Source organism: Phyllostomus hastatus, unplaced genomic scaffold (assembly GCF_019186645.2).
Source record: "Phyllostomus hastatus isolate PE091 unplaced genomic scaffold, TTU_PhHast_1.1 phas_contig_17, whole genome shotgun sequence".
NCBI classification, from domain to species: Eukaryota; Metazoa; Chordata; class Mammalia; order Chiroptera; family Phyllostomidae; genus Phyllostomus; species Phyllostomus hastatus.
This window is the reverse complement of record NW_025333664.1, coordinates 11,368,536-11,395,271: the sequence shown is the minus strand read 5'-3', so window position 1 is coordinate 11,395,271 and position 26,736 is coordinate 11,368,536. Positions and strand designations below refer to the sequence as shown.

At 56.5% G+C, this 26,736-nt stretch overlaps 1 protein-coding gene across 1 annotated transcript in view; it reads right to left on the bottom strand.

Annotated features, from left to right (window-relative positions):
- RIMS4 (regulating synaptic membrane exocytosis 4) overlaps window positions 1–25,680 on the bottom strand; it is a 50,334-nt gene extending 24,654 nt beyond the window's left edge. The window contains exon 1 of the mRNA XM_045833723.1: window positions 25,558–25,680. Within this exon, the coding sequence (XP_045689679.1) occupies window positions 25,558–25,654 (97 nt within the window). The 5' untranslated portion in view covers window positions 25,655–25,680. The remainder of the gene's footprint in view (window positions 1–25,557) is intronic.
- Window positions 25,681–26,736: the final 1,056 nt, after the last annotated feature.

Here is a 26,736-nt window from a genome sequence, read left to right as displayed (position 1 = left end):
CAGCTAGCATGGGAAGAGTTTCTGAAGAAGGGGCCGCTCAGCCGTCGGCGGGAGGAAGACAACTTACAGTCCCCACACGTGCCTGCCCCTCTCCGGGAAGCCGCTGCCGCCTGCACCGGAAAAGCCGAGCAAGCTCTGGAAGAAGTCGGGTTGCGGGCCGCAGGCAGACCCCATGGGCACAGCACTCAGGGCTTTCACCGCCTGCCCGAAACCTACACTGCGAGGTGACGCCACGCACTTACCAGGTCGCGTGCACATCCGCACTGGGTTGCCCATCCTCCCCCAAACACGGCCCACATGCTTCTGTCTTCTCAGAAGGATGGGCTCCGGAGGCAGAATAACTGGGTTTGGGACTTGAAGCCTCCCTCCGCTACTTTCTTGGTAAACTAAAGAAAGTCCCTGAGCTTCTCCGAGCCTCAGTTGCCTCAGAAAATAGAAATCATTATAGCACCCACGTCATCTACTGTTGTAAGGACTAACTGTAGTGGTCAGCTCTCGCTAGGTTATGCTGCAGTAACAAGTGACCCCCACATTTCAGCGGCTTACGGAACAAAGGTTTAGTTCTTGCTCATATTGACCGCCCCTTGTGAGTCAGCGGTGGCTCTATCCCACGAATTCTTCTGGGACTCGGGACGAAGGAGCCAGCCCTTTCTGGGACGCACCGTTGTCAGGGCAGAAGGAAAAGCAGGAATGATGGCACCAGGACTCTTCCTGCCTCTGCACTTCTCTCCGTGTATATTTTTAAAAAAATTTTTAAGTACGAAAGAAAGGGAAAGATAAGACATAGGCCCCCTAATGACGTGAAGAAGCCAAAAAGTAGAGGGAGGTGTGGGGAAGTTCTCACCCCCTGCACACACACTGAAAAGAGAACGCAGCAGACTCTGAAATGATTTGCTGTAACAAGGAAGCATGTTAGCCCGTCACCATCGTTAACTGTGAAACAAATAAATCCTCTGGTGCCCCCGGCGGGGCCGAACTCAATGATGTAACCTATGCACAGTGGCTGCTGCGATAAAGACAAGGGCACTCGGTACATTGTAATTGCCATTATGAACAAGTAGCATCTCCTGTCTGCTCTGGGCTGGACAGCAATGTCCCCAGGTCCCAGAAACTCTCAGAAACTGAGGCTCTGAGGACTGAGGCAGGCTGCTGCCGGTCCCACAGCTGGCTAGGGAGGGGGAATGCGGAACAAATCCACCCGCTCCGCACACAGAGCTGCACGCAAGGTTCACAGCAGCACGATGCCCACAGTCGCGAGTGCAGACCGTCGAGGGCTCAGTGCTGATGAACGAACGGAATGCAGGCTATCCCAGTGCTGGAGTATTACTCAGCCATAAAAAGGACCGAGTACTGATAAAGGCTGCAGCACGGGCAAACCTGGAAAATAAGCAACATGAAAGGAGCCAGGCACAACGCACCACGGATGCCTCGACTTTACGTGAAATGCCCGGAACAGGCGAAACCACTGCCATGGAGGGCAGACTGGTGGTTGCCAGGGCCTGCAGTGAAGGGGGGACCTAAAGTGAGGACTAACGAGTGTGAGGGTTTCTTCTGGGGGCGATGAGAATGCTCTGAGACTCTGGTGATGAGCACTTAATGAATACACAAAAACCCACTGAGTGGTCCATTTAAGTCGGTGAGTTGTAGGCTATGCAATGATATCTCGATAAACTGCATGTGTGTGTATATGTATACATCCATCTCATCCCCCAGACCCCGCTCTTGACCCCTGTTCTACATGGAATAGGAGCGTTGAGGAGCCAGCGGTATGGGGGTGAGTAGGGTTTCTTCGGGTCACACTGGCCTCTGTCAGCACGTGAAGCCCGTTGCAAAGGCCAGACACGGCCTGGGCGGTGGGGTTCGAACCCCAGGCCTGCCATCCTCCGAGCACACACAGGCACTAGTATCCCCGCAAAGGCGCACGGGAGAAGACACGCAGGGAGCACATGCGGGAGAGGAGGTGGAGTTCCTCACTCCCAGCCCCAGCAGGGCAGGCCTTCTGTCTGTGCCCCAGGCTGCCCACTGCCACCTTCCTCCGTCTACACATGGTCAGCTCCATCAGAGCCCAACAGACCCAGAAGAACTGGCCAGGATCAGCCGAGACCAGTCGGCACCAGCTACAACCACCTGGCACTAGCACTCACCGGAGGAAACCACCCCCCGGGATGAGCTGTTCTCAGCACCAGCGGCTGCTGGTTAAGTCGGCCTCCAGCGCACATTCCCTGCTCCTCCCGCTCAGCTCATCCAAATGCCACGGCTGCTGAAAAATCCAGTCTCTGCCTGCACCGCTCTGCAGGAGGCGGCTAAGGGTGCTCACTAAGCCTTTCCAGGCAAGAACCTGCCTGCACACCTGCCTCTTGCAGGCGGGGGCTCACACTCCTTGGATAGAAGTCCAACCCTTTATTTGCAAACAGATGAAACAAAGACCTCCCTTGATCTGGCCTTGGCAGAGCTGCCAAGCAGCTGGGCCCCGTCTTGGCTGAGGAGCCTCCGTTTCCTTCCAGGTTCTCAAAGGAGGGCAGGGACACGACTTGCAAAGGTGCCTGGCACTCGGCAGCTGTCCCGAACCCATCCAGGAAACCACAGCCTGCTCAGGCTTCCGAATTCCAGCTCTGCCTTCTCCGACTTGAATGTGCAAATGAGTCACGCAGGGGTCTTGTTAAAATTCCGATTCAGCAGGCGCAGGTGGGCTTGAGTTTCTGCATTTCTTTTCTTTTTTTAAAACAATTGGATTATGTTATTTTTAAAAAGATTTTATTTATTTATTTTTAGAGAGGGAAGGGAGGGAGAAAGAGAGAGAAGAGAGAGAAACATCAATGTGCGGTTGCTGGGGGCCATGGCCTGCAGCCCAGGCATGTGCCCTGACTGGGAATCGAACCTGCAAGATTCTGCATCTCTAACAGCTCCTCGGTGAGGCCGACGCTGCTGCTCTGTGGTCCACACTTTGCACGGCCAGACTTCGGCCCATTTCACTCACTTGCTTTTTCCCCCAATTCCTCGCCTTTCTGGGTTGTGCAAGGATCCTCTTGAGACGCTGACGAAAGCTATTCTCTCTTTCCTTAGAAAACTACCCCACCCATATACACAACGTGTTGCATAAAATGTTGAGGCCTGCAGTCCGTGGGTTAAACACCTTTCTTTTGTCCAGTTCTCATGGGAAAGAGGATGCAGCAGAGACCAGAGGGGAATGGGGTGGGGAGTCTCGTCAAAGAGTTAGGGCTCCGGGTCCGGTCCCGGCTTCGCTATGGACTTCCTAGGTGACATCACACAAGTTTCTGCCCCCCGCCCCCAAGCTTTAGTTTCTCCACCATGAGGGGACTGGACTAGATTATGATGATAAATGCCTTCTTATTTTTGTCACCTCTGGTAGCTGTTACCTAAAATACCCCATGTTAAGAATTCTTAGACTGTCTAGACTTGGCAGAGAAGGGTGCCGTGATTGATCGGTGGTTCCTGCCGCCGTCCCAGGAAGGGGGGCGGGGGTGAGGCAGCTTAATTAACTGGTGATGTCTGCCAAGGTCCCAGGCCTGGAGGGCCCTCCGAGCTGTGACATCCTATAGCTCATTTAGAGCCGTCCCCGATGGGGAGAGAAAGAGGAGTCTGTGCTTCTCCTCAAGGGGGCAGGAAGGGGTAGCTCTGCGAGCTGCTGGCCTCGCAGACCTGCCGCCCAGCAGCCCCCTTCGAGGCCGAGGCCGGGCAGCAGAATCCCCGCTCCCTGGTGGAGACAGGCCGCGTGGCCTTGGGCTGCCATCCTTGGCTATTTTTAACTCCAAGGACAGGCTCAGGCAGACATCAAGATGCAGAAGGGCTGCCACAGGCCACCCAGCCTCCTGTAGGAGGGGAAGCCACCACCCTCCCTTTGTCCCCAAGTTGCTCCATCGTTGGCCAAGTAAGAGTCAAGGCGAGCTTCCCAGGGACAGGAGACTCCTCACCTCGCCTCGTGTGTGAATTCTTCTATGGCTCTGCGCCCCCTCTCCCCAGGCTGGCCAGAGCCCCTCCTCGGGACAGCCACAGACGCTCTGCCAGTCCCTATATCCCACTACACCTGCATCTATTTATTCGTGCATCCAGCCCACATATGTGTGCCGGGCCTTGTACTAGTGCTGAGGACACAGCACCGAGCAAGACAGAGGGGGTCCTTGTCCTCTGAGCCCTTCCAGGCTGGGGTGGGAGAAATTGCATGAGACATCTTCTGGAGTTTCAGGCTCTGCGGGAGTCTGCCTCAGACACAACGAGATTCATTCATTCACTCCCTCCCTCACCAAGCCTTTTCTCGAGCACCTTTACATGGTAAGCACTGTGCTAGGTGCTGGTGCTGGAGCAGAAAACAAAGTGAGGGGCACAGAGCGCCCTCCCGAAGCTCCAGTGCAGACGAGGCAAGCAAACCTGAAGCCACACAGACACATAATGACAGAGAGGGCGCCAGAAGGTGAGTGGAGGGACGGGTGTCTCGTTTTTAAACAGAGGCGAGGGAGGCCTCACCACGGTATGTGGGGAAAGACCTGAAGGAGGTAAAGAAATGGGCCAGGTGGGTATCTGGGCTGGCAGGGGCCGGGGGCTGGCAGGGGGTCCGGCTCCCAATGCAGACTCTGCGCACAGAGGGACCCTGGGGCAGACGGGCGTCTGTACACCCGACAAACAACCAGGAAGTGCCCTGGCTGGCATAGCTCACTGGCATAGCTCAGTGGATTGAGCACGGGCTGCGAACCAAAGTGTGGCAGGTTCAATTCCCAGTCAGGGCACGTGCTGGGTTGCAGGCCATGGCCCCCAGCAAATGCACATTGATGTTTCTCTCTCTCTTTCTCCCTCCCTTCCCTCTCTAAAAATAAATAAATAAAAATCTAAAAAAATTTAAAAAAAAAACAACAACAACCAGGAAGCCAGAGCAGCATGAGCACCGTGAGCGATGGGGACGGTAAGAGATGAACTTGGAGATGGTGTGGCCGGCGAGGAAGCACAGGCCTCGGAAGGCGGACACACCCCGCATCAAGCCTGGCGTGCAGTGAATGGAAACAATGGTGATGAGGAGGAGGAAGAAGATGATGATGGTGATGGTGAAGAGGATACAAGCAGCTAGCAACCCCTGGGCGCTGTCCACGTGCCAGGTGCCACACTACGCAATGAACGCGAATTCGTTCATTTAATCCCCACGACCACCCATGAAATAGGTCTCCCATCTAGTTCCCACTTCACAGATGAGGAGGCTGAAGTTCAGCCAGGGGCACACGGCTGGGAGGGGGCAGGGCTGGGACAGGGCCGCTGGCTGTCTGGAGCCGGGCCGCCGCCTTCCTGGCTACACCGGCCCCGTCACACACGCACCGTGAACACCGGTTTCTTCCCCTCCCGGAGCTCTGAAACCGCTTGGGTCCCTTGGAAAAATCTCTCGAAAGATGTTTTTCTCCATTTAAAAAATTCTGGTTTTCTCCAGAATAACAAATAGACACACTAGGACACAACTTATACATAATTTCGGGGGCGGGGGTGTCAAGGTTATGAACTCAGGCCCTGAAAGTAAGTGCTTTGTAACCATTTGTAGCAGAAAGTTGCCTAAAGTGGCAGGAGAGAAAACGGGTTCCCACAACACCAGCGAAAACTACGTCTACCATTTGTCAAGAGCCTCCTGGGGGCGAGATTTGTTGCATCTTTAAACCCCACTTTAACCTGGTGAGGAGACTGTGATTACGTCCCTTTTTACAGATGAAGACGCTGAAGCAGAGAGGTTGTGTGATTTGCCCGGGATCACACAGCTGGCGTTCGGCACAGTGGGACTGTGCTCCAGCCTTAGCTGGTCCCAGACCCCAGCCTCTGCTCCAGACAGCTTCCATCTGGAGCCCCTGGCCGTACCCTTCCATCTCCCCAGGGAGGGTTCGAAACCTGCTTGGGGTCCTCTAGTTCAGCACATACAGAGCTGAGCTGCCCAATACACGGCCTAATGGTAGCCAGTAGCCACACGTGACCACTTCAATTAAAAGTTTAAAGATGAAGAGTTTGGTTTCTCCGTTGCACTAGCCACGTTTCAAGTGCTGCATAGTCACCTGCGGCCAACAGAAGTTTCCGTGGAGCAGAACTGCTCTGGAAGTGGTCCCTCGACTCTCAACTCGGGCTTTTCCCACTGTCAAGAGGCTACTAAAAATCAGCGTTGCGCCATTGATGAAGGGGATGGAAGGGGAGAAAGAAACGGGGCAGCCACTCGCGGTGCGAGAGAGCGAGCAAGCTCAGAGCAAGGCTCACAGGAGGGAAGCCCGAGCCAGCATCGCGTGCAGGGCAAAGGACATGAGAGCCCCGGGCTGGGGACCGACCTCGCCAGCAAAGAACAAGTCTGTATGTCCGATTGCAAGGACCCTTTCCTAGTTACATTTCTCATCCCCTGGTTGATGTGTATGGTTTCTTTACTTGGGGACAAAGCCTTTCGACCAGTGGAGGAAGATCAGGCTGAAAGGCAGACCTCTAGGAGAGGACTCAGTGGCCAAAGCTCCTGCTCGCTTCCCTGGAACAGTGAGGAGGCCAAGAGCAAGGGGCATTCTACGCCAGCAGCGGACAGCCTGGGACCCAACCAATGGGAAGCCACCCTGTGGGCGCTGGGCAGCGACTCGGGGAAGAGCGGGGCTGCAGACAGTGGGCGAGGTGTCAGCTGCACGTGGCCACCGAAGCAGATCTGAGAACCCAGACCACATTCGGGCTGCAACGCAACCAGGGGCCACGGGCTGAGCAGTCAGGCCGCACGGAGCTCCCCGAGGACTCCTTTATGCCTGTAAGATGCTCGGAGACATCAGAACTGGATTTCTCTGCTGGGACACGGTGGAGGGAGAGAAGAAAAGACCACGGAGCTGTCCCGAAACCGCCTGGCACGGAGGAAGTCCTGGAGGCCAGGCCGGGGGAGACTCTGAACCCTGAGCCTAATGGTCCCTGCCGCCCTCCCTCCCTTCCTTCCTCCCTTCCTCTCTTCCTTCATGTAGGCGCGACCGCAAAACACCAACAGAAGATGCATGGAAGACAGATAGAATCACTTCCCATCTCTTATCAGCCGAGTGAGGCTTCAGAAACCCCCTAATGCTCTGAGCTTCATCTTCCTGCCGGTAGAAGGTGGGTGATTTCACTACCTACTCAGTATCTCAGCTCAGTGTAGCTCGAATAATACTAACAACACTGATAATGATGACAGCCATTTAGTCAGAACTTCTTCACGGCGCGCCCCGTCACCTACAGCGGGGCTGGGCACTCATTCAGCACTCGATAAAAACCTCTAGAAGATTGAATTTACCATGCAAGTGTTTTGTGTAATAGTAGTGATAATAATAAATTGCTATGAAGTGTCTTATTACTGTACCGAGCCAATAACACACACGTTATTCAATGCTTCCAGGGATCTGAGAGGTGTGCACTGTGATTATCTACATTGAGGAGACGAGGACGCTGAAGCACAGGGCGGCTAACGCACTGGTTTGAGGTCACAGCTAATAGGGTAGGGCAAGGAAAGGGGAGTGGTTTAAATGCCGGCCCGTCTGACTTCAAAACCAGTGTGGTTCAGCCTTCGAGTTAAATAAGCAGTTTGTAGACAACAAGGGACTGTGCAAAGTTGATTTGCAGGGTCCCCACTGCGTTAGAATGAACGGTGAAGGCGACTCGGGGAGCAAGGGAAGAGGCGCTTCCCGTAGCTGGGGGTCTGTCAGCAGAGGGAACCGCCTCAGAAGGTTGTGAGCTCCCTTCGCTGTCCTCCCAGAGAGGCCGGGCTGGGGACCAGGGCCCAGTCCCCGGACGGGAGACGGGTGGGCGCTGTGAGTCCCAAGCGTGAGCGGTCGAACGTCAGCATCCCCTGGGGGAGCTCACTGTGAAGCAGCACCTTCCAGGTCCATCAGAGGAGACTTTCAATGGAGTTGTCTGGGCTGGAGCTCAGCATTCCGGTTCCAGAGGGGAAGGCGTGTGCAGAGCCCGTTGAAATCGATCTGAAATGCTGAGCACCCTCTTTTAGCCAATGTCATTGGCTTCCAGAAGCCCTGGGAGCCACCAAAGGAACCCAGGACATGCTGGCAAAACAGCTTGCGATCACTTGTTAATAACGAAAACTTGCTCTGTGCCAAGCATGACACTCCTGGCCCCACAGGGTCCTCCTCCCAGGCCACTTGCTCCCCAGGTTCCCTGACCCCTTCTTCCCTTTTTCAGCTCCAGCATCTCCTCCTCCAGGAAGCCTTCCCTGACTCCCAGACCTAGGGACCCCTCTTCGGTGGGTCCCACGATGACAAGATTTTCATTTGTGGACGCCTACCCCCACCACCCCAGGTCGTGATGGAGCTGGCGGCACACTCACGTGCGTGCACCCAGCACCCAGGCCCAGGGGAGGGGCTCTCTGACTCTTGGAGAAGGACTTGCTCTTCTCCGTGAAGGATGGGCAGAGGAGGCAGTGAGGAAAGCAGCCGCGCAGGAAGTAATCCAGGTCACCAGGTTGGGAGGAAACAGAACCTACAAATTCTCCCCGCCGCCGTTCAGAAGCAGCCTGGGCTATTTATAGCTCCCAAGCCTTCTGCTTCTTGCATTTAAATGCAGGGCCAGGCATGGAATAAAATCCTGAGTAGGTCTGTCAGTTTCTTAATTAATTAATTTATTTGTTTTACAGGAACAGGAGCCGAAAGCAGGGAGGAAAAGGAAGCGTGGCTGTGAGGGTGAGCTGCCTGGGCCTGTCTGGGCAGGTCCGTGGTCTACACACCGATCGTACGCGGCTCCAGGCCCGATCCTAGAAATCGCTGTCCCTGGGGAGACCAGCCTGTGAAGGTCTTTTTAAGGTGGTTTTTAAATAGTGGCTTCAGTTTACAGAACAGTGTCACAGCACGGCCCTGCCTTGGTTTGCACATGCACCCCTGCACACACACACACACACACACACACACACACACGCACACACACACACACCCCGGAAAAGAAATGCGTTTCCACTGGTTAAATGTTCTGCTTTCGGATGACAGAACGGAAGCCACTTTTATTTTCTCGTTGTGTGTTTTCTCTGCATCTTTCCAAAATTCCCACCACCGGTATGCACAGCACAGACGGAGGACCTTGGATGCAAGGTTCTGCCGGTTGCTGGTGTCTGACCTTGGAGGAGTTCGTTAATCGCTTCGTCTATAAAACGGGAGCAGCAAGAGGACCTTCCTTGGAGGTTCGCTCTGAGGACTACACAAGGTCACGTGCGTGAAATCCCAGCACGGCATCTGGAACACACGTGTGCGCGGGAAATGCCAGCTAGCACAACCGCACGAGTATTTGCAACTTGTAAGAGTACGATATTGTTCTAAAAAATTAAAACGACGGTGGCTCTCCCACTCCAGGTACAGGCCTTGGCCCGGGAGGGCTCAGAGGCCCGAGCTCCGTGTCCACCCTGGCTGGAATGTTCCAGACGACCCTTCCTTCCCCTCTCGATCTCACTTTCCCAATTTTGGAAAGGACGGTGGTAGTGGTGGTGGCGGTGGTGGTGGTGGCGGTAGAGAGTCCTGAAGGTGACAGCACAGCTCTGGCCTTCAAGAAGGGCCCTTCCTAACCCACCCACACCTCGGTCCTGGTCCCACTTCCTCCCGCGCCCTTTCCTAACGCACCCACCTGGCCCCGCCGAGGCCCAGAGAAACCATAGGAAGCTCCCCCAACCCCCCCGACCACACAGGACCCTCGGGAGACTGAGCACCGTCCCCGGGGCGAGACTGACAAGCAGCTTCTCCTCCTCAAGGCCGCACGCCTCACCCCCTGCTCAATCGGGTCACCCAGTTATCTGCTCTGCTTGTCTTTCCTCCCGCCTCAGGGAGCCCCCACCCTCGCCTGTACCACCCCTTCAGTACCCAGCACATTGGAATAGAGGTCAGTAACCAAGTTCACTGCACCCAGAATGCTTTAAAACATTGTGAACAGCGGTGCAGAGCAGCGGTCAGGCTCACAGACTCAGCGCCAGCGGGCCCGAGTGCGACCTTCCTGTGGAAAGGCCCTGGGCCGAAGATGAGCCTGTCCTCTCCGAGCCTCGGTCTCCTCGTCTGCACAATGGGCGTGACGCCTGTACTCCCCTCACACCCTGCCGTTTCAGTAGGATACTCCAGGCAAAGTGCTCAGAGCACCTGGCATGCGTAAAACACAAAATAAACGTCCGCTCTCACGATCAGGGGAATTATTGGAAGTGTAGGGAGTGACAGACAAACGGATCAAGATGCGGCACACACATGCGGTGGGAGCTCAGTCATAAAGAAGAATGAAATCTTGCCACGTGCAGCTCCACGGAGGGACGGACGGAGAGGGCCTCACGCTCAGTGGAGGGAGTCGCACCAACGCTGTATGACTTCACGCACACGGGACGTCTCAGCAACGAAGCAAACACACAAAACCAAACAAAACGTGCAGGATGACGTCATGGTCGTGTCGGGGTCCCAGTGAGTCAGCACTTCGCCTTCCGGCCTTGCCCGGGGCTCCTCCCTGGTTTGGGCCGGCGGGGCCCTGGGAACCATGGCACTGGCCGCTGCCCGCACACAGGTGCCCAGTGAGGGCGGTCACAGGGCTGAGACGCACCTGATTCACTTGCCCAGCTGTGCACCCCTCTGGTCCTAGAGAAGGGGGGGGGGGCTTTTTCTAATGCATCCTCCTGCAGGAGGTACCAGGTGAATTCCATCGTGTGGAGTGCAGGTAAGGGGGAAAGCGTCTCCCTCTGATTCGCACAAAGGTGCCAGATAAACCGCGTGGCTGCACCAGGCCCAGGACACGGGACCACGCGGGGAAGGGCCGTGCCTGGCTCGCTCTCGCTCTCAGTTCAAAGGACGATGAGGAACCGGGGCAATGCAGGCCCTCATACTTGTTCTAAATATTTAAAAGTTATAAATCAGGCTATTAAATAAAATATGTCCTCCCCTTCCACTTTGACAAATATGCCTTGGTAATGACTTTGAGGGCCAGGACAGGCTCAAACTTCAAGTCCTCGGAGTTCCAGGGCCGAACACGCAGAGCGAGGGGAGCAGGCCCTCAGCTGCGCCTGCCCCTTCCCTTCGGCCCCCTCTCCCCACCCCTACACCCCACCCCAGCCCCCCACACAGCAAGGGGCCCCCTCTGCACATCCATATTCTGTTCTCACTCCCACAAACTGCCACTTCGGGGCCACCCGTCAGGGCACCGGTGATGGGCAGAGCCCACCCTGGGTGGAACTAGGGAAGCGGTCTGAACAGATCTGGGGAGCGGACTCAGAGCCCTCTGGACAGGGAGTTCCGGGGCCCACGTACCCAGAGCAGGGGCTGAAAGGAGGGCACAGGGTGGGCACGCCCCGCTTTGCCCCAGTGAGGAAGGCTGCAGAGCGACCCCACGGTGACCACAGATGCGGGCCTTCCTTCCCAGTCCAAAGGCAGCAAGGATGCAGCCCACGGCTCCACCGGCAGCCGGGTCCCCCACCAACAGGTGGCAAGAAAACTCTCAAGAGCCTGACGTGGGTCGATTCTTTCAGGGACCGTGGTCCAACTTTTACCAAACCCTTTCACCAATCAGCACATCTGCCGGCCACTTCGGGGTGAGGTGGGCACGAGGCCACTCTCCCCGGGATTGAACTCTCCCAGGCAGCCCCGGGCATCCGGAGGCTGGGCCCCACTCTCAGCCCCTGCTGGGGCTGGAGACACACAGACCCCACCCCCGATTCCTGGCCGGGATCAGGGTCTCAGGCAGCCGTGCGAACCCAACCTTTCACTAAAGAGTGGTTTTCCTTTATTTTTTATTTTAATTTTTTAAAAGACATAGACATTTCCCTCTGGAGAGAAATTATGGGTTTCAAGAGCTCTTGACAAAGAGCTTCATTCCCGAAATGCAGAGCCGGCATTTTAAATTTGGTTCTTATTCGCTGCTGGAAAGTCTTAGAATGAAGATTACAAATTTAATAATGTAACACGGCAGGAACTGGCCCGGCCTCGTCTCCAGGAGACTAATTTGTTCCTGCCTCCGAACTGGCACGTCCCGGCCTCCCAGCGTCACCGGACCAACCCGGTGACACACTCCTGACTTGTTCGTGTCTTGTGCTCTGGCCCACGCAGCCCGTCCAGCCACGAGACCATCACCATCACCGTGGTCGTGGATTCAATACCGGGCCAGTCAGACTCACATGGGGACAGGGTGTAACCAAAGTGAGCCAGCCGTCCTTGGGCCCCTTGGCTCTGTTCTTCCCACCTGCAGCCAACGAGGTCTCTGCACACCCCAGATCGGAGCCGGTCACTCCACTGCCGAACCCCAACAGGGGCTCCACTGTCTTTCAGCTCGAGTCCAAGAATCTCGACTTTAATGACCTCGCCTGTGCCAGTCCCGCTATTTCCCCAACCACGAGCGTCTCTCCCCGGGCTTTCAGAACACTCCATGCCCACTGCGGGGCCTCTGCGCAGCTGCTGATAATAAGAACTAAGGGTTATTTTAGATTTTTTATTGATTTATTTTTAGAGAAGGGAGGGAGATAGAGAGAGAGAGAGAAACATCAATGTGTGGTTGCTGGAGGTCATGGCCTGCAACCCAGGCATGTGCCCTGACTGGGAATAGAACCTGCGACACTTTGGTTCGCGGCCCAAGCTCAATCCACTGAGCTACACCCGCCAGGGCAATAAGAACTAAGTCAACAGGGCACTACCTACACGCCAGGCGCTGCCCTACCCTGTGAGGTGGGCAGTAGAGCCCAGGGGTCCAGCTCAGGCTCTGGAGTCAGACAGCGGGGCTTGAATCCTGCCCCTGATCCCATACTACATGACCTCAGGCAACGTACATAACATCTCTGTGCCTTTTCCCTCATCTGTAAACAGGGACAGGGACAGTACCTACCTCCCGGAGGTAGCCATGAGGCTTGAACGAGTTAGCAGAGGTGGTGCGTCAGAACATGACGGGCGCTGTAGGCTGACCGTCATTGCCCCCATTTTACAGCTCGAGAAACAGAGGCACCGAGCGATGAGACAGCGTGGTTGAGGCCACACCACTCCCGGTGGGGGCGTCGTCTCCAGACCCCGAAGCCCTCGGTTTTCACCATGACACGTCCATTGTAATATCTGGGAACCATTTAGAAGGTGCAGACTAGAAAGCAAAAACTACCCATAATTCTGCCATGCAGAAGTAATTATAGTTAATATTCCCATCTGTGTGCATGTGTGTGTGTGTGTGTGTGTGTGAGAGAGAGAGAGAGAGAGAGAGAGGGAGGGAGAGGGAGGGAGAGAAAGGGAGAGAGGAGGGAAAGGCAGAGAGGCACAGAGCCTGAGAGAACAGAGGATTTGGCCCCCCAGCCCCAACGGACTCCCAAGGCCACGGTCTCAGCATCATGGCACCTGTTTCCCCTCCCCTGCCTTCACTTGGCCAACTCTACTCATCCCTTAGGTCTCTGCCCTTCCCCTGCTCGGCGCCCCAACCCCAGACAGGTCAGCTCTCCCAGCGCCAGCCTCTCTGGCTCCCTGCAGTTGTCTTACGGGATGCTCATCACAGCAGCGGTCAAGTTCTTGGCTGTTCCTGTGGGTTATGGAATGTGTTATCCCGCTTCCCCCACCACCAGACGGTAAACTTCATGTAGGCAAAGGCTGGGCTCGCCTAGGGTCAGCAGCACCTAGAATAGGGACTGGCCACCAGCAAATACTGGCGGAAGACCAGGAAAAATGGAGGGCGGAGGTGAGTGAGAGGGAGGAGAGATGGGAGAGACAGGTTTGGGATTCAGGTCCACCTTTCAGCTCTAAGTCACTGTGTGCTGGGTGAAATGCAGCTGACAGTCACACAGTCCCTGACCTGTAGTCACTCACAGTGTGACGGCAGTCAAGTGACAGAAGCTGGCATGAAAAGACTCCTGCTCCCCCCTCCTGGGATAACCAAGGTGCGTGTTATCCTGCAGGGTCTGGAAACTATGGCCCATGAGTTAAATGCAGCTCATGAGCCTATTTTTGTAAATAAAGTTTTATTAGAACACAGCCTCGCCTAGCAGGTGCACGCCGTCTGGGGCTGCGTTCGTGCTCCAACTGCATAAATTGCAAAAGACATCTTCTGGCCCTCGAAGACTAAAATACCCACTCTCTGGCCCTTCACAGAGGTTTGCTGAGTCTCGCTGACAGTCCCCAGAAGCTCGGTTGCCCTCACTCAGACTGGCAGAAATGCGGTCTCAAATGCAGGCTTTCTTAGGACCAATCCCCGGGGCTCCCTCCAGAGCCAAATCCCTACCCCTTAAACCTTTCAGCTCAGGCAGCTTCCAGGGCCGCTGCCCAGCTCTCTGTAGCCAGGGCCGGTGTTCTATGAGGCTCAGGGGCCATCACACAGGCAAAAATGTTGTTCGACCTGAAGGGCTTTGCGTTTGCAAGGTGTCACGTAGAAAATCAAGCCAGATGCACTTCCAAGAAGTGCTTGGGGAGAAGCCCGCTAGGAAGCACAAAATGTACATACAGATGCATGAAAAAAAAATGAGATGCAGCACAGAATATGGAAAGACCACAAGTGTTGGGGGCAGACCTGGGTTTGAAGCCCTTCTTAGCCCTCACTGGCTGTGTGACCTTGGCCGGGTCAAGAGTTCATGCAGACACTCGGTTCTTCCAGCCCACCCAAGGCAAGGCTCACCCTCGCCTCTGCAGAGAACCGCCTGAAGTAGGGATTTCTGCACAGAGCCGGCCACACCCGCTCTCCCCGGGCCCCAGACAGCACGTGGGCGGAGCTGGCCTGGCCAGACCCCCTTTGCCAAGCAGGAGTATCTGTATCTGCTGTGAGTCGCTGCGGCTTCTGGCTCCCAGCTGCCCCTTCTTTGGAGAACTGCCCTGAACTGATGGGCGCTGCCTTGCCCCCCAAGTTATGACCTCCCCCTGACAGCCTAGACGAGTGTCCAGAGCCGAGACGAACTGATGCAGGAGCACAGAAGGCCGGTCAACGCTGATGCCATCTGCTCCCTAGAACTTCCCACGGATCGGGCTGAGGTTGGCCTGCGGCTGAGTGCCCATCTTTAGCCACTGCTTTTCCTGCCTGTCCACGTCCCTCTCACTGCCCCCCACCACATGTCCCACCTGACAACACACGCCCAGCGTGTCCCCTGCACAGAAACCCGTGTCGTAGGCTGAGACGACGGGAACGGGCGGGAAGAGCTCTCCTGTCTTCTGTATGCTTTTGAACTTGGAGATTGATGGGAGCAGTCTAAGAACACTATACAGGTGCACCTCAGAGATACTGTGGGTTCGGTTCACAATAAAGATTCACAGGAACGGGAGTCATGATCTATTTGCTGATGGAGGGCCTTCAGTTTGTAAAAAAAAAAAATCCTCAACATCTGTGGAGGGCAATAAAGTGGGACTCGATGAACCGAGGTGGACCCGTCCCTGTCTATTTTTCCCTCGCTGCTGGCACCCACCTGAACCCAAGCACTCGGCACACCCCACACAACCCGGGCGGAGACAGAAGCTTCCTGCGGCCAGATGGCTTGGGGGTGGGTTGGCCTGGGCCTGGGCGGGCCCCAGAGGCACCTGGTCCAGTCTTGGTGTGAGGCCCTGGCAGATGAAAGATGTTTTTCAAGACATTTGCTGAATAACTCATTAATTTCCATTTCAGGCCCCAATTAGTGACACATTCTGCCACCCACTTCCAGGGCGTCTCCAGGTGGCATTTTCCAGGGACACCAAGTGCCGGTGATGCAGGGTACAGACTTGGAGCCTCAGGTTCCGACCGGCTCCGGGGTGGCCGCTTGGGACACGTCGGAGGGGAGAGGAAGGCCCAGGCAGGGAGTCCGGAAAGGTGGTTCTGTCCTTGGCCTTGCCAGAGACCTGTAGTGAGGCTGTGGACAACCTGTGCGACCCCTCTTTGGGTTCAAGAGATGATGGGTAGACGACCTCAGAGAGACTTCACCTTGAAGGCGCTGAGACAGTAACAGCTAACACTTCTGACACACTTTCACTAGCACGGGCTCCCTACAATGCATTGTACAAGTACGTGCACATTTAATCCTCGTGACACCTGCAAAGCGGGGGGTACCTGACCACTTCACAACTGAGGGAACTGAGGCTCAGAGCAGTTAAGTAACTTGCTCAAGGTCACACAGCTAATAAGCGGCAAAGCCAGCACTCAAACCCAGGCCATCTGGCTGTGGAGCCTGTACTGCAACCGCTGCCATGCCAAACTGCCGTATACCCTGACTATCCCCGAACCCTCGGTGTCTGGCACAGGGTTTGGTACCACCCCAAGGGCTTAATTACCCTCTTGTGCTTTTAAAATGGTGTACCATCTGCACAGCCTACCTAATCCAAATATGACTTATTCTTTTAAAGATTATTCAGGGACCCATCAGCCAAGGGCCAGCTAGAGAGAAACTCTGGCAGGAGGGGACACTCTGGGGACAAAAGTGACTGTGCAGGGGCTATCGCAGAGGAGGGGCCGGTTCCAAAGGAGGAGCTAGGGGACCTGGCCTGGTGTCCTCTGTTTTCTGGGACCACCTGGTTGTATCTCCACCTAGCCCACCAGGCCCTCGCTCTGCAGTCAGGGATTACGAGGCCTAAAGACAAAGGGGAGCGGCTGGAGGAGACGCTGAGGCTCAGCAGTTGTGCAGAAGCCTCCTCCCCTGACTGCTCACGCAGCCTCTTGGGCTCCCCTGGGCACGCAGTGGACACGGTCCACCCAGACCAGGGCCAACATCCAGCCCCAGGCAGCGCGCTCCCGTTGTCCCTCCCTCCCTGCACCCAGGACGTCCACAAACGCAGGAAAGGCAGCAGCTTCCACTCCCCAGGTGCCTTCTAACCCTCACAAGGCAGGAGGGATTCATTCCATGTTGTGAAGGCCAAGGCCAAGGCCCAGGCCCAGAACAGATACACACCACAGTCAAGAGACACAGCCAAGACAGGGCAGAGGCTTGGACCCGGGTTTGGGGCCTCCGACCTCCGTGCTCTCGGAGAGTTATTTCCCATTAGTTCAGGACAAGTCCCACCTGGAAACTATGTGCCAATGCCTTTGTCTTCGCACTCTGAGTTTTACAAGACTGGGTGGGAATCTAACCACCTCATACGGCTTGTCCCCGCTGCCTCCAATCCGAGCTAAATCGCAACCTTTCCTAGAAAATTACCAGCGACCCCTTTCTGAGAAATATCTAAATAAACCAGCTCAGGAAGCTTCCTTGGTAGCATTTCCCAGCATTCTGCTCCTTTGCACGGATAATTCCTTGATTCCTTTGATTTACTTCTTCCCAGCAGAGGCTCGTCCTCAAATGAACTCCTGGTTTTCACACACAACCCGGCCTTCCCCCAGCGCAGGAAAGGGGCCGCATCCTGTCCTCTCTGTCCAAAGGTGCCAGACCTGAACCCCCAGAAGTCCCCGATGTCTGAGTCCTGCGTCCCGTAAAAGGACACTGAGGCCCGATGTATGATTCATGCCTGTTCGCTTATCATCTGTACAGATGAAGGCTTCCAGAATGATTTACGGGGTCCGACACCTTAAACTTGGTGCAAAGCAGGGCAGCAGTAGCCGAGGTTCACTGGACCTGAGACCCTGTAACGAAAACAGGGGCGCCTGAAGCCTCTACCTGCGTGCTGCGTTTGTACCCAAAGTCCCAGCATCTAAGACACAAGTGACATCCCAACTTCAACTCTCTCCGGCTTTTCCTTCTAACCCCGTGGTTCTCAAGACGGGGTCCCCGGGGCCAGCGGCATCAACACCAGCATCACTGGGGAGCTTGCTAGAGATGAGATTTTCAGGTCCCACTCCAAACTGAATGAGAAACTGTGGGGTGGGGCCCAGCAATCTGCATTTTAACTAGCTTCCCAGAAAATTCTGTCCCATTGAAACAGACAGTAATAACCAACAACTGCAGCAGCTCCCACTAACTGAGCACCTACTATGCGCCCGGCATCACACCCAATCTCATTGGTCCTCACCGCTGAGGAAACCTGAATTCCGCATGCCCGGCTCTGGGGAAGGTGCACGTTGTGCGTCGTGTCCTTCTTCCTCACAGTCACCCTTTGGGGGACCTACTATTCTCATGCTCCCATTTTATGGGTGAGAAAACTGAGCCCCAGACAGCTGGCACCCCTTGCTCAAGGTCACACCATTTAGAAGTGACCGAGGCAAGTGAAACATCCGATCTGTTGGATTCCAAAGCCATGTTCTTTCTGGCCCAGCACAGAAGCTCCCCGGTGTCTTTCACAGCTGCGTCGGCCCGGGACGCTATAACGCCGGGGCGGGTGAGGTTGGAAGAGGGGAGCAGGGCAGGCCGGGTGGCCCCCCCTGCCGACCTCCACTGTACGCTCCAGCTACAATGCAGAAGGAAGCCACGAGGTGCATTCAAAGGAATGGCCGTCTCTAAGGAACAAACACGACTGGGCGCAGGAGGCTGGCTCTCAGGCTTCCCTCTGGCTTTAACCAGCGTGGGGTGGGGAGAGCTTTTCTCTTCCCACTCTGGACCCCGGCTTCTCCCCCTGGTATTATCACTGTGCACAAGGCGGAGCGATCTGCCCCCCCCGCCATTTCCTTCTCTGACCTCGTCTCCCCTCTCCTGCTCGGTCTGACCGTGCTGGTCTGATTTCTGTTCCCTGAACAACCAAACTCACACTGACCTCAGGGCCTTTGCACCAGCTAGTGCCCCCTGCCTGGATCACTCTCGGCCCTCGCATTTCCACTGCTGTCTCTCTGTCATTCAGGCCACAACTCAAACGTCACTTCCTCAGTGAGCCCTCCCTGATTGCCTTACCTAATGTTGTCTCCTATCCCATTAACCTGTTCTACTTTCATTCCACTGAACACTCTGAAATTCCTTATTTTTTCATTGCTTACCTGTTTACTGTCTGTCTCCCCCACCCCAAAACATACCTCCATGAGAGCAGACACCGTGTCTACCACGTTTGCCAACACATCCCCAGCACCTGTTCAGCACGGAGCCGCTGAGTAAATATTAGCTGAATGAATAAATACCAAAGGAGAAAACCCAGACTCAGAGGCCAGAGTCCTGGATCCTTAACATGTGACCCCGGCCAAGCCACTTGGCCTCTCTGAGCCTCAGTTTCCCTCCTTGCCTACTGAGAAGAATGGACGAGATGCTGACAGTTCTTCTAGGACTGCTAGTCTTGGAAAGCCAGGCCTGGAACCTGCCCCGTTGGGCCATCCAGCAGAGGCAGCTGCCTGGCCCCAGAGCCCTCTCACACCCCCTTTGCAAAAACTGTTGATGAAGTGTGCACAGCTAACTGCAGTTACAATGATGGGGGCTAAGAATAAGGCGCTGACATCAGCCTCTCGGTTTCTGAGTGAATCGGAAGGGGAGGGGGAAGGCAGGAGAAAAGGGGAGGGGGCACGCACTCTGGAGCTGTCAAGTGGAAATAGCACAGCGTTAAATATAATCCAGCGTTGGCCTACATCGGTCTGGAGAGGCAGGTGATGGCTGGCCCCCAGGGCCAGGGCAGGCAGCGGGATTCTTCAAGGAGGCCAGGCAGCCCCACGATGGGGATCATCCGGGAACTGATGGCCAGGAAGGCACGCCAGGGGGCTGCGGCCGATTGTAACAGGATGGCGGACCCTACAGGGGTGCCCGTGGATGTGAGCAGGTCCCCACGCCGCCACCTTTGCCACTTGCTGTTTTGCCGGCACGAGCACAACCCGAGGACTCACGCGGCTCTTTCCCACCTGGGATCTCATTCCACGCCTGGAGGTGGAGGGCGGCCTCCGAGCCAGACACATCTGGGCCTGCATCACCACCAGGCGACCCAAGGGAGCTCAGGTGCTCTGGGCTGCCCGGCTCTTCCTCGCCGGCCAAGTGGGTGCGCCTGCCGCAGCCGCTGCCTTCCGGTGGCTGCGGGGTTCAGCGAGGTTGCGGAAAGCACAGCCAAGGAGCCTTTCAATTGCTTCATGTTTCCAACCCTCAGAGGTGCTCAGACAAGGAGAATTCACCTGATTTCTTTTTCTCTTTTCAGAATAAGGAAACTGAGGCCCCAGAGCCAAAGAGAAGTCAGTTCCAAACCCCAGGGGGTACATGGGGCTGGGGAGGGAGAGCACTCCCGTGCAGCTGCTTGGTCATTCCAGGAGACCACAGGGCGGGAGCTGGCGCCCTGACAGTAAGACAGGGGGCTGACTGTGCCCTTTGGGGGGGGGGGCAAGGAACAGATGACAATGGGGGAGACGTCTGAACCTTTTCAAGCACATGCTCCAAAACTGCCACCTTTCTAACAATTCTTAAAAGACACGCTAAAGGGACGCTTGTGAAGCCGTAATGACGTTCGAGGAGGCAGACCAACAGAAAGACCCGAGACAGGAGAGGTCAGCTGACGAGAAAGCTCTCCTGTCCTCTCCTCCACTCCCCTGCCCGTCCTCACGCAGCCTCCCGCTGGAGCTGGGCTCCACCTCTGGGATGGAGGTGGGTGGGGAGCGAGGCAGCAGCATCCTCGAAGGAAGACAAGGTGGATGGACCCCTCCTCCCCGCTTCCCACCAGGCAGAACCGAGTGGGCCTCCCGCAGCTGCAAAGGCAAGGAAGCTGGAGCCCGGAGTCTGGCAGTGTGGGGAGGCGAGAGGGAGGAGGAGATGCCCGAGGGAGAGAGAATTCAAGAAAAGGGCTCTGGCAGCATCCGAGGAGCAGGTCCTCTAGTCGGTGACCCGTGTCGTGGGGGAGGGGGTGATCCCCATGCACCTGATTTTTCTGACACACTTCTCTCAGGGTAACTGGATTACGATAAAGTAGTTTGGGTCCTGATTCTCACCCCATGCCACCACTTGAACTATGGGAATAACTGGTGTAATTCTTTACCGCACCTCAGTTATCCAAATCTGGAAGAGTTCTACCCAGCTCCCAACACATCAGGGAGGTGATTGTACTTGGTGGTAAACTGGGAGGGGGGAGGGGACTGGAAGTGGCCTGCTCCAGGGATGAGGGTGGGAAGGGAGGCTTCCAAACCCCAGCCTCAGGCCCTCAAGTGGCCCTGACCCCGAAGGGTATTTTAAGGCCTCCCCCGCCCCATCGCCCCTCTTCCACCCAGCCCCTCTCGCTCGCTCGCTCGCTCGAGGGCTGAAACACTCTGTTCCCACCGTCTCAGGGGGAAGGGGTGGGACAGCGGGACATTTTGTTTCCCAGAAAAAGCTCAGGTCAAATTTCAAGGACAAAAGTTAGCCCTTGGTCTGGGAACGAAAACCCTGCCAAATGGAATGAGTGGGGGAGGGAGGGGACTGGAGATCGGATTCCCCCTGCCGGGATCTGTCTGGCCAGATATGGGTACTGTCTCCACCCCGCACCCCGGCCAGGTAACTCAGACTACCTCCTTCCGTTTCCCCTCAGTCCAGAAAGAAGGGGAGGGGGGCTTTGGCACTTGTCTGGGGGGCCCATCCATCAAGCCACCCCACCCACCAGATTGGCCTGAGCAGAAGAGGGAGGTGCCATCAAGGGCTCTCTAGCCCAGAGATGTGGCCCAAACCGCTAGAAAAGGGACCGGTAGCCAGCCGGTGTTGCCATGGCAACATCCTCCCTGCACTAGATCGAAGCGTCCTATAGGCAAATCAGAGCTGGCTGCTCCAGCTTCTCCGCCCTTCTCCCGGGCGGGGGGGGGGGGGGGGGGGACTGGACGCCAAAACCACTTGGTGAGACTCAGGGTCACCATCCTCAATTCCAGCCCCTGCTGTAACAACCCCCTTTGGTATCCGCTGGAAACCGCAGACACCCCTCCTCTCAGCGGTGCCCCCAGGCAGAGCGAGAGGGCTAGGACTGTGGCTGTGACGGAAATTCACTGCTTGGGAAGAACAGGGACACAGGGAGCCGGACTGCTCCCTGCCCTCTTGTTCCGCATGCAAGTCCCCCAAACCCCCATCTTTAAGCCAATTCCAAGAAGGAGGGCTCAGCTCTGCCTTACATGCTGTAGCAATGCAATAAAATTAGCTCATTAAAAATGATAACAACTAACATTTTTGAGAAACAGATTTTCCCCTTCCCCAAACCCACAGATTCTTCCTCACGGTCCTGTTCAGAAGCAAGCCTTACTTGATGATGAGACAGATAATGGCTAACAGATACACAAGCCTACCTGGCGCCAGGTACTGACTGGAGTGAGCCTTTGCAACCACAAACGGCATAATGATCAAAAGCAGAGATGCTTGGGTCGGATCGTTCAAGTTCAAATCCTAACTCTCTCACTTCCTGGTTGACTGACCTTGAATGAATACTCTCTCTGTGCCTCGATTTTCTCATCTGAAAATGGGGAGCTTAAATGTTAATTGTATAGGGTTGCTATGAGAAAAGCATTAAAATAATATATTTAAAGTGCCTAGGACGATGCCTAGTCAGAGGTAATCATTTTTTTAAAATGTTGACCTTCTGTGGTCAATGATACTATTTTCTTTATCATACAGATGAGAAAGCTGAGGTCCGTTTCTAACGGCTCCCCGCCACCCTCCCCAGTTATAAACCCAGAGCCAGCAAGGCTGGGAGACGGAGGCACAGGCACAAAAGCGGCCCCAAGTGCAGACCTCCCGGAAACCCCAGCACCTTTGTGACAAGGGGCACAAGCAGCATGAGAAGGGAGCCCTGAGTGTGCCAGGGAAGATGCCCCTCAAGAGGAATCCTGGCAGTCTGCAACGGCTAGCATCCCGAGCCCGAGGGTGGCTGGAAAGGGGTGGGAGGAAGGGCAGCTTCTTTTGCCCACAAAATGTGCAAACCTCCCAGGCCCAAGAGAGCCAAGTGCTCCGGCCCAGTTAAGGCCAATGAAACAGTCTCCTCCTCACACGGTTTCTCAGGAAACCAGCTACAGGGCGGCCTGTGAGCCCTGGGGGTGGCTCCGGCTCCATGGGGCTGATGGGGCTGACGGAAAAGATGTCTTCGACAGGAGTGGCAAACAGCAAAAAGGGGAGGCACCTAGACCAGCCAGAGGCCCTTCGGGGGCACGCTTCTGAGCCACCCAGGGGACCTGGGGAAGGAACGGACGCGAGGACGATGCAGTGAGGCCAGTTCTGACCACCCTCTTCCTGGAGCTGCCTCGGCCCCGTGTCTGAGAGATTATTCAAGCTGCTTTTAGAAATTAGTTCAGCGCGATGCTGCTCTACAAGAATAAATCCGAAAGGCTTTTTTTTTTTTTTGGAGAAAATCAATGACTTGGAGGAGACCAAGAGAAACTACGCACTAAGACAACGCTCCCGACTTCCGATTTTTGCCAGACACTAGTTAGTCTTCTGGAGATGAAACTTGACTTTCTCCCTCCCCCTCCCTGACTCCAGGCCTCCCTGAGGCCCAAGACGCCCCAAACCAAACTCCTGGTCATCAGCGGCTCCCTGGGGCCTCCTCACCTGGGAGGGAACCGTTTTCTACACAGCGAGGTTCGGCTCTGGAAAAATCCTCTTTCTGAGAGAGGGCTGGTGGTTTGCTGGAAAGAGAACCTGATTCTCATCTCGGCTCGGTGCCTGCCTGCCTCCCTGGGTGACCTTGGGCTGCACACAGGCACGCCAGGGCTTTCGTCTCTCACACACATACACTCACACGCATTCTCTCGCGCGCACGTCTGAGAGAAAGAAAAGAAAAAAGGATGGACAGGATGATGTCTAGGTCGTTCCCGAGTGAAAAAGTTAAGAACTTGGAGAAACCCCGGGGGAAAACATCCTGTGGACCCTTTGAAAATTCTCCAGTAGTACACGAAGTGACCTGTTCTGACTTAAGTAAAGTCACCGTGAGTCACCTTGCAACGAGCAAGAGTCACCAAGGTGCATGACCCACGGCATGAAGCGCGACTCTGGGGAAAAGCCTGGCTGTCCCCGCCATGGATGCTCCCACAATCCCATGCGCTTGCCCAGCCTGCGACTCGAGGCCCAAGTGGCCGGTGGAACTTCAGGAGAGCCCCTGACCATCGAGTCAGGGGTAGGGGAGCCAACTCACGGAGGCCGCGGGGCTCCCTCCCCCAGCCCCCCCATACCAACCTGATTTCTTCTGTCTGATGTTGCTCCAGTGGAGGCCACGGTATTGGAGAGCCCCCCCCATTCCTCCTCACCTTGCCTTGTCCAGCATGACACAACCAATCTGAGCTACATCAAGGAGGCAGTGAAGCCCTTGAACCTCAGTTATGTTTTTTCTGTAACAGGGTGATTCTGTGCAACGGCTCTGCAGGAACCATCTTCACCCCACCCCCTCCTCTAGGTCAACAGCAAGACAGGTCTGCCCAGGTCTGCCTCACGCACCCGCGTTCGTTCACTGAGCCGACGGACTCTTCCGGAGAACCTTCTCCCCTTCCCCCCACCTGCCCCTGCTCCAGCAAGAAGATGTGAGCCTTCGTCACCCACGTGGCTTATCAGACAACAGGTTGGCCGGGGAGTCGTAAGCAAGGCCCATGAACTCTCTAAAACTACGGACAAATTTTTGTGGATGTGCATATGTGTATTTTTTTGAGAGATAGTCCATTTTTTCATCGGGTTCTCAAACGTGCCCATGTAGCCATTTTGCTCCTCCTCTCCACACATGCCCTCTTCCCTTCTGCACCCTGGTTTTATGCAAATACTCTCCGACGTTCTGTTTACAAAACACTTTTAACTCCGCCCTAGTGTCCGGGGCGCCGTCATCCCATTTTACAGATGAGGATATGGAGGCCGGGGTGGCCTGACTTGCTCAAGGTCACAGCTGGTAAGTAGAGAAGCGAGACTAGTGCCTGGTCCCGACTCCCCAGCTGGCACTCTTTGGGGAACTCGCGGCCAAACCCTCTAGCTTCCCCACCTGTTGGGGAAGTCGCTGCCACAGGCCAGAAGCTGGTCCTTCTGCGCCCTCTGCCTGGTCCCAGGGCCCCAAAGAGCAGGTTTCCCTACATTTCCCCGCCCCTCCGGCTCTTGCTGAGGTTGCGCGCAGGCCAGGGTGCAGAGGTTCGGGTCGCTGGCTGGTACCCGGGTTCGGCCCACCTAGAAGGGCTTCTCCAGGGACAAGAGCACCCAGGGTCAGGGGCACACTCCAGAGAACACGGAGGTCTAGAGTTGGCGCCGCCCTACGTCTACCTCCAGGACCAGCGAGCTGGAAAGGAGAGGATAGGCCGTCACCCAGCCAGCTCCCCCTACTCCATGGCCGGGATCCGCTCCAGTCTGATAAAAAAAAAAAAAAAAAAAAAACCCGGAGTCCGGAGACCCCGCCTCTAGGAGAAGCGGAGAAGAGACGAATAGGGTACTAAGGCCCTGGGCCGCAGGGCAGGGGGTCTAGGGCAGGGAGCCTCTGGATGCAGCCGAGACAAAGATGGAGAGTTAAGGTCTGCGCGCTGCCTCCAATGGCGGGGGGCGCGTCGGAGCCCCAGGGGCGCGTTGGAGCCCTAGGGTTTAAGGAGTGGGTAAACGCAAGAGGTTCAGGAAGGGTGATAAGTCCGATCCAGGGACAAGACGGGGGCATCCAGTAGGCGCAGGTGAGTAGGGAGAGCCGGGTCCAGGCGACCCAAAGGACCCACCTGCGGGAAAGCGGTGAATGAATGCAGAGGATCTAGGGGTCCCTAGGGGGCGGCGGAAGGCTAGAAGGCATCGCCTCCCGGAAACCCTGAGGTCCTGTGGGTGGGAAAGAAGACCCTAGGGCGCATCCTCGAGAGGGGTTGGGGGTGGGGAGGAGAGAGAAGCCACCTCTAAAGGAGCACCGGGTCGGGGACGGGGCCTCCGGATTTGGCCCCTTGGAAGCTTACCCGCGTCCTCATCGTCGAAGGAGTTCATGCACGGGAAGTAGATGGCGAGCGCCTCGAAGGAGGCGGACAGGCTGAGGCGGCTCTGGGAGCGCTCCATGCCGGCGCCGGCGCCGGGCGCCTCGGCCGCGGCCGCAGCGGCGGGCGGCTTGGGCAGCTTGGCCGCCCCATTCTTGACGCGGAGTACGGCGCGCGGCGTGGTGGCGGCAACCCGGGGCCAGGCCGGGGCTCCGCGGCGGGGCTGGCGGGGGCGGCTGGGCCGGCGGACTGGCGGGCCGGGAGCTGGCGGTACGCGGAGCCCGAGGCGCGCTGCGCTCCCGGTGGCAGTGGCGGTGGCGCTGGCGGTGGCGGCGGTGGCGGCGCAGCGCGCTCTGGCCCGCGGCGCCCCCCGCCGGCCGCGCGGGGCGGGCTCGGAGCCGCCGCCGCAGCAGCCAATGGGCGCCGCCCGGGGGAGGGGGTGCCGCGCGCCGGGGCGTGGGAGCCTGGAGGGCGCGGGCGCGGCCTCTCCGCCGCCGGCGCGAGCCCAGCAGGTGGGTGCCGGAGGGACGAGAGCGCCAGGCTGTCTGCGACCCGATCCCGTGGCCCTGCCATAACGCCATACGCTGCTCTCAGACTGGTCCTGACGCAGGCATCCAGTCACCCACCGAGACAGGCCTCACCCGGGGACACAGTCTCAGAAAGGGCACACTCAGAGCAACCGGCAGGCATGACCCTCAGATTCACACGTGAGCCCATGGAAGATCTCAAGCAGGCACCCACTCTATTGCATTCGCTCTGGAAAATGCTCCACAGCCACCCTCGCTCACAGAGACACCTGCCGAACCAACCACAGACTCCACACACCCAGAGACCCACCTAGTTAGATACAACTGGAGACACCCACAGACTCAGACCCACACCGGTAGGCACACCCGTGGCCACACACAGACTCGCACCCAGAGACTTGGCAACACAGAGGGGCTTCCATGGACACCCTTGGCCACGCAGTGAGACCATCAGATCCCACACAAACCCACAGAGAAGCTCAGACAGGCGCCCACACTCTCGTGCACCCGCTCTACTCACAGACGGCCCAGAATTCACACACACGGGCACTCTCGGACTCAGATGATATACACCCTCAGACCTGCAGAGATGCTGAGCCCGCAGCCCCCGCCCTGGCACCCACAGCGCTGATTCACG